Source organism: Dermochelys coriacea, chromosome 3, assembly GCF_009764565.3.
Source record: "Dermochelys coriacea isolate rDerCor1 chromosome 3, rDerCor1.pri.v4, whole genome shotgun sequence".
Lineage (NCBI taxonomy): Eukaryota > Metazoa > Chordata > Testudines > Dermochelyidae > Dermochelys > Dermochelys coriacea.
The window spans coordinates 206027111-206044945 of NC_050070.1; the positions used below are offsets into that span (position 1 = coordinate 206027111).

The following is a 17835-nucleotide window of genomic DNA, read 5'->3' on the forward strand; positions in this document are numbered from 1 at the left end:
TCCAATTTGTCTAGGTCCTTCTGTATCCTATCCCTCCCCTCCAGCGTATCTACCACTCCTCCCAGTTTAGTATCATCCGCAAATTTGCTGAGAGTGCAATCCACACCATCCTCCAGATCATTTATGAAGATATTGAACAAAACGGGCCCCAGGACCGACCCCTGGGGCACTCCACTTGACACCGGCTGCCAACTAGACATGGAGCCATTGATCACTACCCGTTGAGCCCGACAATCTAGCCAGCTTTCTACCCACCTTATAGTGCATTCATCCGGCCCATACTTCCTTAACTTGCTGACAAGAATGCTGTGGGAGACCGTGTCAAAAGCTTTGCTAAAGTCAAGAAACAATACATCCACTGCTTTCCCTTCATCCACAGAACCAGTAATCTCATCATAAAAGGCGATTAGATTAGTCAGGCATGACCTTCCCTTGGTGAATCCATGCTGACTGTTCCTGATCACTTTCCTCTCCTCTAAGTGCTTCAGGATTGATTCATGTCGTCCAGTCATGACTGCTATTCCACCATGTTTCTATTATCCCTATAATATCTGGTTTCACTTCCTGCACCAGTAGCTCTAGTTCCTCCATTTTGTTACCTAGGCTCCTCGCATTAGTATACAAACATCTTAATTTTTGCTGTTTCGCTTCGCTCACATTCTTTACCCGATTGGGCACAGACAGTCTACTGCCAGTATTACCTATTAGATTGGTATGTACACTACCCTTCCGCCTCATGTCCATTCTCCTACCCATGGCTGTATCCTTTCTTACTTCTTTTTCTTCCCTCTGACAGAGAAAATCTGGCGTGGAGATTACCTGGACATCTCCCAACCATCTCCCCCGAATTCCTAGTTTAAAGCTCTCTTGATCAATTGTGCCATCCTCCATCCTAGAAGTCTGTTTCCCACCTTACTCAGGTGAAGGCCATCCAGAGAGAACAGTCCTCTGTCCATGAATGCTTCCCCATGGCCATACATCCCAAAGCCCTCTTTATAGCATCACTGCCTGAGCCATCTGTTGAGCATCATAATCTTGTCACACCTTTGTTGATCTTCTCTAGTAACACACAGAATCCCACAGAAGATCACCTGAGCCTAGATTTCCTTAAGCGACTTCCCCAGTCTGACATAGTCTCGGTTGATACGTTCCAGAGAATCTAGCCATATCATTTGTTCCCACATGAAGAAAAAATCAGTGGATTCTTTCCCGCTCCCGTTAGGATCCCCTTCAGCCTCAGGTCCATATCCCATATTTTAGCACCTGGCAGACAGCACACCCTTCTGTTCTCTGGATCAGCTCTTGTTACAGGCCTGTCTATTCTTCTCAGCAATGAGTCACCAATCACGTAGACCTGCCTTTTCCTGGCGATGCTGCAATTCTCCAGTCTATCCCCTGTTACATCTGGTTGCAAGTCCTCTCGATTCCTGTTGTCCCTTACAATCCTCTGCAGCCCATCCCGTATCCTCCTGGGACTCATATTTGGTGTTATCTCCATTGACTCTTGCCCTCTTCCTATAGGACTATCTGCTCTTCTCTTCTTCCTTGCCCTCTCACCTTCAGTGACCACCTGCTGAGCCCCTTCTTCATTTTCCAACTCCGGAAACCTGTTCCTGAGCTCTATTTTTCCTTCACTGCCCCGTCTTTTCCTCTGCTTGGTTCTCTTAGTCACATGCTTCCATTGTCCACTTTCCTCACCCAGCAGTATCCCCTCAGAGTTCTTTGGTCCTGTTTCCATCTGCAAGTCTGAGCTTTTCCCTTCAGCCACCTCATGTCTTTGCTCCATCATCCGCCCGAGCCCCTTTCTAAACTCAACCAGAGTCTCCACCTGCATCTCCAATCCTTGGATCTTCTCTTCCATCAGCTCTATCAGGCGGCCCTTCATGCAGACAAAACTCTTTTCAGGTCCCCTCTCCAGGATCATGTACATGCCGCAGCTTCCACATCCAGTTATCCTCATTGTGTCTTCCACTGCTTGGGTCACTCCCACTGCTGCCTCTGGTCTGTCATCGCCTTCCCACCTAAGTCCTGTTAGTCTGGGAAACACAAACCAAACCAAAACACCACCACCCATAGCAACACAAACCCCCAGCGAGCACCAAAACACTTCCAGACCACCCCACATGCCCTTCACTAGCCTGTCTGTTCCTCTGCCTGGCTCTCCTAGTCTTCCCCCCAAACTCCCCTTACAAACTCCCACTCAAACTCCCCTGTTTACAGCTCTGTTTGTGCCTCTCCTGTGCCACTGCTGCTGTCTGCAATATAAGAGGAAGTACAATGGTGTGTCCAGCCAAGCCCTCCCAAACTGGGGTGAAATATTGGCCACGTTGAAGTAAATGACAAAACTACTGACTTCATTGGAGCCAGGATTTCACCCCTGCTCTCTAACATTGTCTGCCAGTCAGAAAGATCTAGATCATCAAACCTATTTAGGTGCCTAACTCCCATGGGAGTAGGTGCCTAAATGCCTTTGAAGATATGGGACAAAGTGCTTTAAATGTGAGAACAGAAGCATGTATATTAGAAGATCCAAACAGTATTTTGGGTGAAAAATGTAGATGATGAACATTGAAAAGCAGTTTTAATCGCGATTTGCATGTTTGTTGCTTTAAACTTTTTGTTGTGATAATACCTAGCTCTCACATAATGCTTTTCATCAGTAGCTCTCAAGCACATTACAAAGGGGATCAGAATCATTATCCCCATCTTATAGAAAGGGAAACTGAGGCACAGAGTGGCGCTGTGGCCTGCCCAATGTCACCCAGCAGGCCAGTTGTAGAGCTGGAAATAGAACCCAGGTCTCCTGAATCCCAATCCAGTGCTCTATTCACTAGGCCACACTGCTATATAGTGCAGCTGTTGGTTCAAATAACTGAAGGAACACCACCAACTTAAAATTCATAGTTCTGCCTGAAACTCCCCCCGTCCCCATTAGTTAAAAATAACACCTAAAATAACAGCTGAATGAAATTAGAAGAATGTTTTTCTCTATTTTTTCAATTTGTTTACTTCGTGCATCTGACAGCATGTTCTAAATAGGTTGTTCAGCTGTTTTCTGCCTCTTTTATTAATTAGGCCTCAATCCCTCAAATACCTTAATATGCACTTAACTTTAAATATGTGAGCATTCCCATGAAAATAAAAGGGGCTACTTACCATGGTGGATCATCAGATTGTCATAGCTCATAATTGTCATAGCTCCATTGGCTGACTTCAATGGAGCTGTGACAGTTACAGCCGCTGAGGATCTGCCCCTATCTGGTAGTAGGACCTTAGTGACTTTCCCTTGTTTGTCTGGGCCTTTCACAGAGCAAAAGGTGGGAGGAAACAGTTATCAGAAATGTGATTGTACAACCACAAAAATTGTCAGAGTGACTCATAGATAGATTTACAAATTTATTTGAGAATAAACTTTTGTGAGCTACAGCTGATGCATTCACTGGATTATGCTCAAATAAATTTGTTAGTCTCTAAGGTGCCACAAGTACTCCTTTTTCTTTTTGCGAATACAGACTAACACGGCTGCTTCTCTGAAACCTGTCATGGATAGATGTAATACCTGAAGCTACCTTTAATTTTTTTTTTTAAACTGACCAGATTTCAAGTTCATAGTGTTGCTTAAAGTATATTTAAAGAGTCAAGGGATTCCTGATCAGGAATCCTAGCAGTTGCAATTTAAAGTTCAAGGCCCTGACTGCAGATGTAGAACATGTGTAGAACAACGGAAGTCCAGTGGGGCACTTGCAGGGTTGGTCCCCAAAATATTACATTTATCATATTGCATAAAGGTATAAATATGCATGTTTTATTTTTTAAACAAAACTCTTCTGTAAAGACATTCCATTAATAATTTGAACTGTTTCCTGATTTCTCAAATTTCCTTTCAAAAGATTTTCACTTTTTGTCACATTATAAATGCATTCAAACTTCTGAAATGTTGAAAAATTTTATATTTTCATTTTCATAAATCATTTTCCTTAAACATGGAGTTTATTATAACAAATCTTGCTAAAACAAATGTCTAAGTAGGTGAAATACTACTGTTTTTGAGTTAAATTGTTTAAAATGGTAAGCAGAAATTTGTGAAATACTCAGTAAAGCAAAAGTTCTGACAATATTGCAGTCTTCTTCATGGTCAAACCATTTCTCTAAACATGGGTAGCAGCTGAACAGTTTGGAATCATATGAAGATGTTCTAGATTTGATACGTTTGACATCTGTGGTGATTGCTTGAATCCTAATCAGAATAGTAAACTTCCTAGAATATCTTCTGGAATATTCTTAGGGAAATCCCATAACTGAGATTAAACTAACTGGCCACTGGATGTCATCATTGTACCATACAAAAATACAGTTGGAGGAACATTTATCTGGCAGTAAAAAAAAAAAAAGGTGGAAGGGCAAAAACATGCATTTAACATACATTTATCTCTGGATTTCAAGATTATAAAATACCTTGTCTGGTACAAAAAGACTTCTCCAAACCTTTCACATGTTTGTAGTTCCTGGCATGGCCAGCCTCTTTAAAGTCACGTTGTTTGTTGAGGCTTGATTTTTAACACATCCAGCTATTATGTCAACTAATTTATATAAAGAGAAAAATTCTTTAATCTAAATACATAGAAATCTTTATAAGAATAATTTATTTGGAATAATAAATGTTGTTTTCCCCCTCTTGTCTCCTAAAGGCAATAGAGGGAAACCTGTTAGAAGTTTTAGATTGTATCCTGAATAAGTGTGTCTGCAGAAATATAGAGCAAGAGAAGAGTGTCTCATGAATAATAAAAGTAGTTCTGTTTCCTATTTCTCTCTTCAATGCACATGTGAATTTACAATTATGCATTCTGTGGCATGTGAAGTTTGTGCAACCCAAAGCAATAACTAAAATGCAAAGTGTGTAATGCTTCAAAATGGAAAAAGCCTCTCTGCTTTCCATGAGAAAACTCAAAACTATATATAGCACATTGCAGAGATTTTCTGTCAAGTGCATTATTATCTCTTGACCCCTCTCTCACATATTTTCTGGCACATTCTGTTGGTTAGCGAAACCAAAGGACGCCAATAAAGATGACTATACCAAGTTTTACTGTCTCAACCAGTTTATACTTTAGGAAGAAGTGAACGTGAGAAACTATGAATTAATTATTTAAAGTCTACTGACCAGATCGTCAGTTGGTGTAAATTGGCATAGCTCCATTGAAATCAATGAAGATGAGCTGATTTATACCAGCTGAGGACTGGCCCTCAGTCTAACTTTTCTTTATTTGGAAAAATGATTTTAGAAGCCATTTCTCAGTGTGCTGCTTGAACACAGAAAAATCCAAAATATTAAAACTATATTAAATTTATGCTTCAGGTAAAGATATTCCCATGAATTAAAAAAAGGTAAAATCTAAAACAATTGCTCCAGAAAGCATAAAATAACCAAAAGATTATATAAACGTATGCTCCTAGGTGCCAGGTGAATAATAAATCATAGAAATCTCTCCAAGTTCAGTCTCTAGCCACCAACAAATACTACATAACCTCTTCTCCAAGATAAATTGGAACATTAAGTTCTAGTACTTTTTTGTAGCATGTTAAACATGTGCATACTTACTCATAAACGTTTAGTCACTAGGTTGATTTGTGGTATGCCTGGGGCAATTCATAATGTTGGTCATGTTGATAAGCCATAACAATAGTTTTAGAAAAATGGAAGATAATGCATTACTAACATTCTAATGATTCTTAGCTGGTTTCTCCTGGGTTTGTACATATGTATATACAGTATGTCTTGTTTTTGGTTTCTTTTACAGTTAAGCTATGCTTTGAACCACATAAATCGAAAGCTGATGCTAGAGCCTAAAGTGTCTGTCAATGCTAGAATTGTGGTGGTTGGTGCATCAAATGTTGGAATCTCTTTTCTAGAAACACTGATTTTTTGGTAAGTTTTTTAACTTTGCTGGCTTTCCTACAATGAGGGAGGGGACTAAGCTACTTTTTTAATTTTAGAGGTCTTGATTCAGCAATGAAGCTTCAACTCAGCTTCTATTTTTTGGTGCAGTTCTGCACCCACAAATAATTGCACCTGCATTTTTATGTTGGCATTTGAATTATGGATGCAAAATTAGTAGTCAGATCTATGACTGTCTGATACGTGGAGGTAAAGAGGTAGATTTCTCCCTATTAATTGATTCAGCAGTTCAAAAGTACTAATGTAATTATTTTCAGGTACAAAACTGTGCCTACAAAAACGAAGGTCATCTCTGAAAATCAGATCCTCACTAGCAATACCTTAAAATACAAATTTGAGAATGAAAGGACATCCTGTATATCAACCACTGAAGGTCTCACAGGAGGACTGAACAACGAGAGTGCAAAACTAAATTGTAGTCTACCTGCAGAATCTTCGCAATAATGTTGTAGGGTGTGTGTCTTGTACATTCCAAATGGATTTGAAGTTAGAAGCTTGATGGGGTAAATTAAAAGCCTAGAGCCTATTCTAGAACATGTTTTGGGTCTGTCAACATTGGGCAGCCAGTCATATTAAAACTCTGTTTAGCTTCAACTGAGTTTAAGTCCTCTTTGAACATACATTGTTTGACTTGGTTGCAAAGACAATATAGATGTGGCTTAAAATTCTAGCCATTTCTATATAAAGCAGTGTACTGTTGACCTTTGGAGCTAGCTCTGCACAATACCAGGGCTGGTTATAGTGGGGGGTGGAGTGAGGTGTCATTTTTGGCCATTTTTTGGTTGTTTGTTTTTTCTTTACTGATTGGCTGGCCCTGTGGTTTTTGTTGGGTTTGGGGGTAGGGGCAGGCAGTGTGGGAGGGCGGTTGGGGTTTTTTGTATTTGGTTGTTTTTTTTTATCACCTACTCCAGAACAGTGGTACTGAGAACATTTTCCACCCTGGCTGGCAATATATTTAGTGCCTTTCCTTCTCAATACTATCTGTATAGTACCAGAAAGAGAGATGAACACGTCTCCTTTCATTTCACTTCATTATGGTATTATTTTCAGAGCTAAGTTGGAACATACATAATGGGCTCAAACCAGAGCCCAACTCAGCTGCCATAGAAGCCATCAGATCTTTCCTGCTGAGGATTATCCTGGCATTTGGGAGTCTTCAGGAAGCACAGAGATGTCATATCTAGCCCCTACACCATTTCTCTTGCAGCCCCTGGAATGGTGGCGGGGAGAGGGTCTGACTGGAGTGTGCTGCACTCCAGTAATCCCTGCCTCCCAGAGGTCCCACAAGGGGCATAGGCAATCACTGTAGATCAGAAAGCTGCAAACCAAATTGCCATGGTTATTATAAGTTGTCCAAACCAAAGCAAATCAACTGTGCAGGCAGAGTCAGGGAATGAGTACTAATATTTTTAATAGCTAGTACTTTCTAACCTTGATTTAGACTGTTGAGATTTTAATGACCATTATCTTGTGACTTGCCAAGGCTAAATACAAATGCTGCTTCCGGTCTGGTTAATTTATAGTTCTCCACACTCATTTCTAATCCTTATGGCTCATGAAATCCTTATGGCTCAGAATTTAAAACCGTCACTGCTCCAGGACCAAATATTGCAAGATTTGGACCAGAGACCAAGGTCATTTTTGATCCTTGCACTCATCTGTTCTTAGCTGCCATAGATGGGGACAAATAAATGTTTTTTGTGATAGGATATTTTCCTAAACAAAATTTTGGCTGTGTTAAAATTGCTTGACAGGATTAGTAGCAGTCCTCGTGTAATGATGACATGGATGAGCGGAATTCAGGTGAGAAGATCAAAGATTCATAATAAATTATGTTTATTCGATGGATGGAGAAATAAAAAAGTTTATTCCATGAATATCATGACCTCATACACATCAAACCAAGAATCCCGTTCTCCTACAGCACATACAATCTATTAAAGTAAAAGAGGTCTAATATTATTTCTACACTCCTTATTGTCATTGTTCTTGGAGCACTCTTCTTAAAGAAAATGTTTGTATGATTTTCATATCTTGTGATATGAATGTCTTTTCCATATGAGTGTAGATTTAAAATGCTTAGATTAGTGTTAAAAAGCTTTTTAAAAACCAATATAAAGTTTTAGATGCCAGATTCTGAGTAGAATCCACACAGCAAAGTATTCATTACAGAAACAAAGTAATGGAAAAAAATATTGCCAGTTTAATGACTCTGTGCCTGCTAAGAGCTGAGTTCAGGGTTTTGTGTTTCTACTACCACTGTTGTTGATATTACAATTAGAAATATCTGTATAGCATGGGGGGCGATAAAGCCCTTTATGAATGGTATTGCACTGTTATAAGCAACTGACAGAATAGCTCCCTTTCCCACTCCCTCTTCCGGGCTGCCAATGCCTTTCTTTCTAACATTCGACCCAGTGTATCCCCCATTGGTGTAAGACCCTTCTCCTCTGGTGCTTCTGCCCACTACACCTTAAGCTCTCTATCCCAATGCAATTTTAGCTGTTACTCTTTTTTCTGTTTCTCATCATGTGCTGTTACTTACTAAACTCTGGTTTCAGAGTAGCAGCCGTGTTAGTCTATATTCGCAAAAAGAAAAGGAGTACTTGTGGCACCTTAGAGATTAACAAGTTTATTTGAGCATAAGCTTTAAGTGAGCTGTAGCTCACGAAAGCTTATGCTCAAATAAATTTGTTAGTCTCTAAGGTGCCACAAGTACTCCTTTTCTTTTTACTAAACTCTATAACTGTGTTATGTATATGTCTCTTACAATGTTGTTACTAATTTATATTATAGTACCATCCAGCAAGCCTAGCTGTTTCTAGTGCCCCATTATGCTAGGCACTGCACACAAAAGGAAGAGACAGTCCCTGACAAGCTTACAGTCTAAATAGACAAGACAGACAAAGGGTGGGAGAAAAGTAGTAGTATCTCCATTTTACAAATGAAGAACTGAGGTACAGTGAGATTAAGTGACTTGCCCAAGGTCACACAAGAGGTCTGTGACAAAGCTGGGAGTTGAACCCACATCTTCTGAGTTCCAGTCCAACACCTTAATCACTAGAGAATCCTTCCCATTTGTACAGCATTTTTCATACAAAAATTAATTGTATCCTTGACAATTTACTTTTACAGCTCTGAGAGAGTTTCACAGACAAGACTTCTCAGCAGTAAGCCTTATTCCAGCTGTGTTCTAATTAAGAGTGCTCACAAGATCTGTTTGTGTGATATTTAGGAGTACTAGTCTTGAAGACAATATAATTGGAACTTTCAGATTCATGAAACTTGAGTGCTGCCACATAAGAACCATTAAGAACTCAAAGAATCAAAGGAGCTAGTATTCAGTGTCAGATTTTTACATATTTTTATATTAATGTAGTATAAGCTTAACAAAGCTAAGTTTTAATTTTCATGTCAGCAGTTGATAAAGAGAGTCTCCTGGTCAATGCAGAGACCTTTTAATACAATTTAATTTAATATATTCACAATTTTCTACCATTGTTTGCAAAGGTTACATGTACTAAAAATAACTAGATTGAATCAATTTATAAACCCCCTAATCCTTAAAAGAGGAAGTAGTTTTCTCCTCATTTTTCTTCCTACTTAATTATTTTACATTAGTAGTCACCATAGAAACACACAAATATAATTCACTTACCTGCATAACAGTCATTACAACTAGATTTTAGAAGTGATTTCAACTTGTTTGGGATTGAGGAAATACATTTTTCATTAAATACTGAATTATATCTACTTGTTTGAAAGATGTAGAAAACTGCTTCTTGGTGCTATTGCACTGTAGTATTAAATGTGGCAGTAACACTGTAGTTTGTGGAAAATCCATTTGAGACAGAGTGCTCCAGTTATTTTTCTAGGACATTCAGTGCTTTCACTGTTTGAATAGGGCAGATTCTAACATCAGTTCTTATCATCCAAATGTAAAAATGTGCTCTGAGGTCCATCCTCCAAAATGCTGAAGTATATTTTGTATTCTATTATTTTATTAGCAAATGCTTCTTAAGTCCCTCATTTTCACTCACAGAGTGAATATCAGGAGTTTGTAGGAATACCCGTAATTGCCATACTGAATCAGACCAATGGTCCATCTAATTCTGTGTCCTGTCTGACAGGGGGCAGTACCAGCTGCTTCAGGGAATCCTGTGGTGGACTATTATACCCTCCAGGGAAGCTTCTTTCTAATATCCCTTCCTTCAGCAAGTGGTTGGTTCATGTCCTGAAATATGAGGGTTTATAGCCCTAATGTTTTACCCCAATGAATGTGAGTGCAGTGCTTCTTATTTTGCATGTGCCATTATCCAAATAAATGACTCCCGCTCCTTTTTCCTGAGTTCAGGTTCCTGCTTTAGATGTTAGTTTTAGCTCAAAAGTAATTTTAGTTTAGTCTACACAAGAGTGAGAATTTTTTTCTTCAAGAATTGACCAAAAAGGGCACAATTGTCAATCACTCCTAGGCAGTTACACAGGAGAGTGAAGACCCACCTTCATCAGCTGCATGGCCTTCTTTGATTGTGAGTCCAGATGTAGGTGTGAAAGCAGGCTTCAGACAGCCACTACACCCTAGCCCTAATCAAATGTGTGGGAAGGGGCAAAAGAGAGGAAGCAAGCAGAGCCTTGGTTCTCCCCGTAAGTTCATCAGCCAGCAGAGCTGAACTAGTAGGGGGGGGGGAATGAGTAGCACTATAAATTGCTACAGTAATTAGCTTCCCTGCAGGAGCAAGGGCAAGCAGGGAAGGAATTGTGACTCCCACAATTCATACCCAGGGCTCCTCCTGGCCAATGCAATTATATGCTTCTCTTACACAAAGACAGGAGTTAGGGCACTGTCTAGGATTCAGACAAGGTAGTGCAACATCACACCTTTTGTTAAACCAGAGATTGTGGTTTTGCATGCACACCAGCCCTAAAGCAGAGGCAGCAGCCTAATGATGCCCTTTTTGTGGAGAAGCAGGTCAACTCAGCAACATGTCAGTCCCTATTGTTGTCCCCACTCCAAACTATCTCATTAGTGCTCTTGCCTACCGTTTGTTGTAGAATGTCAGAAGAAAAGACAATTTTGGATTGACTCAAACTAAAGAAGTACCAGGGACAGATTTTTAAAAGATGGACTTCTTTTTTTTTGCATTGAAATATTTAGTCTTAGGACAAGAAGCAATAACAAGAAAAAGAGTTTGATCAGACATCAAGTAAAAATATACAATCTTACATCCTCAGTGATGTGAACACCAAGATATAAAAAAAAAATCATGTCAGGACCCCCCAAAACCATGCGATTGGCTTAAAAGTAATGAGATTTTTGAACTACATATTGGGTTATTTTTATTTGCCTTCTGGTTTTTGAGCTTTTAGGGCTTATGTTTTTAAACTTTTGTCTACAGCTATGAGTTCTAGAAATGTTCTTTTTTTAAAGCTGAGATTCTGATTACACAATTCCAGGAGCTGCAGTTTTAAGAAAAATACCAAATACCATGAAACTTGTGACTGAACCTGGACAGTTGTCAACAATGGAGTTTTTTGGAAGTTTGGGGTATACAGAATGCAAGATATGGTTCTACCTGAATTTATTTTAGCGTGTGATCCTTGAAATGTTTCCTGTTATGGAGCTATAGTCATATTGGAATAAATATACATGCTTCCACTTATGTTACTGGATATTGAAAAATCTACTGTAATTTTTAAAATAATCACTGCAGTGAACTTAATGTACTTATCATGTGAATTATAAAATTTTAAATTGCTCTTAACTTCCTCATTTCAAACTTGGTAAAATATGCATTCCTTACTGAGATATACTGGCATATACATGCTAAATTTAAAGTTATAAAACAAAGCCATATTTGAATTATTCAGCTACAAAAACAGCATCTGAAAGAATTTTTCAAGTGTGAATTCTGTTTTTAAAAGTAAGTACTTAGTTCAGAGTTTAAAAAAAAGACCTTGAAGCTGAGATCAAGCATGAGAAATGCCAACCTGAGTTAAAGATTTGATTTGACAAAATTCTGAGCAAATGGAAACTGAGTATAGAATGAAAAAGACATCTCATTTAATCACTGTTGCCTCAACAACATTTCCACTTGAACATAGTTTATAGCATTATATTTTATGCATTTTCTTACATATTGACATACTCTGAAAAATATCCTAACCCCCCATCCCTCGGAGTACCTGATTTGTTGTTTTTCATTTATTCTAGTTTTCCAGAAAGATTTAGTGTCAGACAGTATTTAAGAATGGCAGTTACAATAGTAAAGTTAGGCCAGGGAAGAAAATAATTTACGTTATATCATTTTTAGTTTATTCCAGCATATGATTCACTATACAGCATGCTAACTAGCACACTCTGACAACAGTTGATTGGAGTTTGGCTACAAGATCCCAGAAAGTTTCCTCATGGCAGTATCTTGTCACTGGTTCCAGTATAATGGACCAAGTAGCTTTTTATCTATCTCTTTGCATATAGGTGGGGGAAGTGTTATTGTGTCCTCATTATGGAAAAAGTTCCTTTTAATCCATGATTTTAAAACCTTGTTAATCCAACCTGTAGTATAAACAATGGCTTATTCTCTGAACTCTATATACATAAATGTACTATACACATAACAAATAAGAGGTTGCTGAGATCACAAAATGTAATACAATGTCACAGAATAGAACATATTTTGGCACTTAAAGGATCATAGTCTTAGTTTATTTCAGTAAGACATTGAATCTCGTCTTAAAATTAGATGATCTCATTAATTTGCTAAATCCCCGATTTCCTGTCAAGAAATCAGCTTCCTTCTGAAGGTATCTAAGAATAGCTTAGAAATACTAGGGTTTTTTTTAAAGCACTATTTGCAACAGACCAACTACAACTCCTGTTATCTGGCAGCACTCTATTACACAATATCCTGCACATCTATCCTGTTTGGCAATAGCGAGCATAATGCTTGCTGTTTAATTAGGCTTTTTATCTTTACATTTGTCTGAGAACATCTGAAGCTTTCCTCATGTTGCCTGTCACTAATTAGTTGACTAATTAAATAGTTAGTGCTTACTTGCTGATCACAGAGCTAACATGTAATAAAGGGTTTAGTGATCTTTATTGTTTTATTCTATTGGTCTTTGCCACATGAGTTGATATATGTATGGTTCCTTTTGACTGCTTTTTTTTCATACCAAGGCAAATGCATAACAATGTTGTAGTCTACCATGTGTTCAGTGTCACTGGGCCTGCATCATTCAGACATTGTTGCCTTCCATCATTTCTAGTGAATAGAGATGAAGTTGTGACAGAGATAAATAGGATAGGTCATATCTTGCCTTGTTGTTAAATCAGCGTCACAATGGATACTGTCAGTGACTGATACTAGCATAACCTATGGGGAAGGCTGTGAGTCAAGATCATCTTTCCTAGCAATCATCTGACTTTATTCTGCCAAAAATAATTCTGAATTATTACAACCATATTATTATTTTATAATGAAATGGCTTGTTTTAGAATATATTTTCAACTCAAAACCAAGACTATTTCTGTTTTAAGCATTTGCCATTTTAAACATATTGTGCAAACACCAGGCTGGGACCAAGCATTCTGGCATGCCTTGTATTTGTATATATTTGTAAGTGTTGCTTTTTATTTAAAAAAAACCCTCTATATTTAGGGCAAAGAATATTATACCTCACAAAGGGCCTGTTGCAATGTTCAAAGTAATCAATGAGAAGAAAAGTCGATATTTTAAATCTGAAAAAAAAGGTGGGTGACTAAGCATGATAATAGCACGATCAGCTCATTATGGAGCTTTGTACCTGAGTGCCTTGGAGTTTCTCGTAATCTGGACAATGCGGTTGAGAATAAAAAAAGGAGCATTCAAACTGCACCACAATCCATTTATGTTTTCCATTTCTTTAAGTGGCACTGGAAATCATTGCTTTTCAGTTCTATTCATGGTTATTTTTCCTTGTTTAAAGATGCATGTTTGGAAAAGAGATTTTTCTATCCATAATTGAGATGTGACTATTGGGATCTTCAAAACAAGCTGTCAGGGGCCATTGAGTGGTGTTTTTTTCCTGCTTGTTTGTTTGTTTTGTTTTGTTTTTTGAAGTACAGTGGAATTTGCCAGTTGAAATGTGAGATAGCTGGCTGGTTGAGCTAGTGACTCTGCCCTCTGGTGTAACATAGGATTTGATTCTTGCTTATACATTTTTTAATATTAATGTGTAGACTTTGTATGACAAATTAAGACATTTGTTTGAAGGTATTTGCTTATTTCTTCTTTTATTTTTGGATGCCTTTTTGCAATGCCTTTTAGAGATCACTTTGGGGGCATAATTACCTCCGGCACCCTATGTTTCTGCAGCGCAAAGAGGAATACTATGAGTGAAATTTATGTTGAAATGGGATTTGGGGGGTGCGCAAGGAGTGGTAATGTAACTGCGTAGTATGTTCCCACAGCAACATAACTCTGAACAGCATCTATACACCAACCAGATGTGTGATTTCAGTAGTATGTGAAACAGAAGGCATGGCCTGCTGGACGATGAGGAGTTGGAGAACAGCCTTTGTATTCAGTATATTCTCCTTTAAAAGAGGTGGGTGTACCATGACTTAATGTTACTCTCCATCGCAGAGCTCCTCTGCCTCCAGGGAAGCCAATGCCAGCCAAGCAACTGTGTTTGGGATGTTGGGAGAACCAGAAGGGCAGCTGCTACATGTTATAGCCTTTTATTTTATTTAAAGTGAATTTTGTAATGTGGTATTGCACCACCATGGTTCGGCTCTGGTGGTTATAGTTTCAAGCTTAACAGAGTGAAAGTCACCTCTGCTACTTGCTTCAGACTTAGAATCTCTAGGAACATACAAAGACCAACGGTAGTGACCACACATACATTCACCAGTACAAAGTCTATTTTGTAAGTTTTAGTAAAGTTACTAAAATTATTAAAGTTATGATTACCCAATCATATAGAAATTCTATACAGACCTATGAACAAGTTACAAATATAGTTCTACTCACATCCTTAACAATAGTATTAGGGTCCGATAGGTCTCCCATGGCTTGATCATCAGTAGAGGGATGGTTCCTGCAGGAGTCTCCCATAGGGAGCTCAATTTTCCCATTCTGGGCATCCCCTTTTTATAATGTAATTCTGTCTATACCTATATTCTGTGCACATCCATAAAAGTGTCAACCCTCTTTTCTCTTATTGGTCTGTGTCCCCTGGAAACTTAAGGGACCATAATTTTCTATAGGGTATGTAAGTTCCCTTTATTCTCATTAGCATTGACGCACATCCTGTATCCCATGGTTAAGACACATGTCTGAGACAGATGAGCCTTTACAGTATCTTTATGATCTAATATTAATCTTCCGGGTAATTTTTCGCAATATTACCACTTGGTACCTCTTTTCCCATAATCTTAGGGCACTGGGTTATTTCTTGCTTATTGGCTTAAGTCATCATTTCTTGCCTCCAAGGCCTAAAATAGCTAAGCTAAAGTCTTGCAGGCCTCAACCTACAGGTTGTTGCGTTTCAGCTTGTCTTACTCATGTCTAATACTTGGTTCCTGTAAATACTGATCAATCTTATGCTTTTATAATCCTACAAAGTAACTCTAATTAACATACAATGAATATATATAATATAATGTTGATTAATCATAAAATCACACAATAAATGGATAATAAACTAAAATCATTGGCTACAATGTGGATGTTCTGAGATCAGGAGTTTGGGGCCTAGTTTTTCTTTGGATCTTCAGCTAGCCATGGCCCCTCCCCTTACACAACTGCCCGCTTTCCAACAGGATAAGATAGCACCCTGCTGGCTGCAAAAAATCATACAACTTTGTGAGAAATGCTCTCTTTCTGTGTGGAAGATGTCTGGGGAACTTCTGGTCCTGAGTCAACAGGGAGAACGAGCATGTAGGACTGAATCTAAAGCCAATGGGAGTCTTTCTACTGACTTCATGCTTTGGATCAGGCCCATACTTTTTCTCTCAGTCAAGAGCAATACATTCAGTATTTGTGCCAAGCAATAGGGAGCATTTCAAAATATTAGGTCCTGTCTTGTAACAACACTGAAAAGGATTCAGGTTAAGCATTAAGGTTTCAAAAATTGACTCATGGCATAAGGAAATAGACCATAGTATTAAAAATGCCATGTTAAAGAGCTAGAATTTGCACTGGATGTTACTCACTGAAACAGTGGGAGCCACTCTTTTGCCACATTCATACAGCAGCAATAGAATAATAGCAGACAGGAAACTCAAACACACTCCTCGTGTCCTTTCCTAATCTGCAGCTTCTCAGTGCCTTATTTGCAGAAGCCAGCATTAGTAAGCATTGTAAGAGTCTACCTCATCGGTGATTTAACTTTGCTAAGTTCCAGGTGGTCATATTTAACAAAATCAAGTATACTAGTTCCAAGGTGGTCATATACATTCAGCAAGGGTAGAACGACTGAGCTGAGTAGCTCACAGGTTCTGATTAGGGTTTGAGGTTAGATAGCATAGCACCATGCCAGATGATGAATTTATTTCAAAATATGAACAAAAACCATTCTATTTTTAAAAGTATTAATAAATGAATAACCTTGCAACATTTTTGACCAGCTCTAGCACTTAAACATCTGGGGAAAGGAAGTTTGAAATTTTGACACCAAAATAGTCCCTCAGAAAGGAAAAGTCATTTTTTGTGTTCTGGTGAAGATAGGTTTCAGAGTAGCAGCCATGTTAGTCTGTATTCGCAAAAAGAAAAGGAGTACTTGTGGCACCTTAGAGACTAACAAATTTATTAGAGCATAAGCTTTCGTGAGCTACAGCTGTAGCTCACGAAAGCTTATGCTCTAATAAATTTGTTAGTCTCTAAGGTGCCACAAGTACTCCTTTTCTTTTTGGTGAAGATAGGTTTTGATCAAATTCTAAACCTTTGAAAATTGCATTTTGTACTTGTTCAATAAATTCTGCATGAGAGTATTTCTCTTGTAAACTGTGCAGCTAAGGAGGTTCATAATGTGTGTGTCTGCCTGAATAATTTAGCTGCACATCTTCCATGCATGAGCTGAGACAAGAGCTTTTGTAAGGTACTCTGCTCTGTCAGATAATCTTACAAGTTCTCTCCTGTGGATTATTATGGACTAGAAGATCTTGGAAATACCACAAACCCTAAGTGAGGGATGGTCTATACCTGTGCTGGCCAAGAGACCAAGGACCAAATTATGCCTCAGAATTATAATTTGGTCCCTACTTATTCCTTGCTCCAGGAGAGGGGTAAACTGGATCAGACCTATAATGGGTGTAGCTCACTTCTGCTTCTGTGCCAATTGAGCTGTGCTGGCCAGTGTGTTTAGGAGCAGAGACAAGGCTCCAAACATCCTCTCCCCCTGCCCATTTACCTCTACAGGACCCTGCATCAGCTATTCTTTCCCCATCCCATACACACACCAGCAATTCAGGTAGCTGGTATAAGGAGGCATCTTATACCACATTACTCCCCTGCACAGGCAGGTAACCCAGCTCATACTTGAGCCTAAAATGGAGCTTGTGTAAAGGAAGAGAAAGTGCTGTTAGTCAAGATTCATGTGTAAGTTGTTTTTAGTAATATGTGGTCCCTCAGCTTGCCTCTACTGTTGTCTGTGTTTTTTCCTTTATACTTACGCTCTGGGGGTTTTATTGGTATGCATGGAGAAACAATACCAATATTCTTTAAAAATATTGGCAAGATGCTAGGCAAAATGATGATGTTGAGAAGAAGGTTTCAGGAGAGCCAAGAGGCAGAAGGGTTGGGGGTTGAAGACACATGGGTTGATCAGGGGTTAGACGTCATGTTTGGAAATGCAGAAGACAAAACAGAATAAAAAGAGAACTAATTTAATTATAG

General features: G+C 38.7%; 1 protein-coding gene across 1 annotated transcript in view; it reads left to right on the forward strand.

Annotated features, from left to right (window-relative positions):
• CFAP61 (cilia and flagella associated protein 61) overlaps positions 1-17835 on the forward strand; it is a 229931-nt gene that overhangs the window by 98937 nt on the left and 113159 nt on the right. Inside the window, exon 18 of the mRNA XM_043512158.1 lies at positions 5799-5926. Within this exon, the coding sequence (XP_043368093.1) occupies positions 5799-5926 (128 nt within the window). The remainder of the gene's footprint in view (positions 1-5798; positions 5927-17835) is intronic.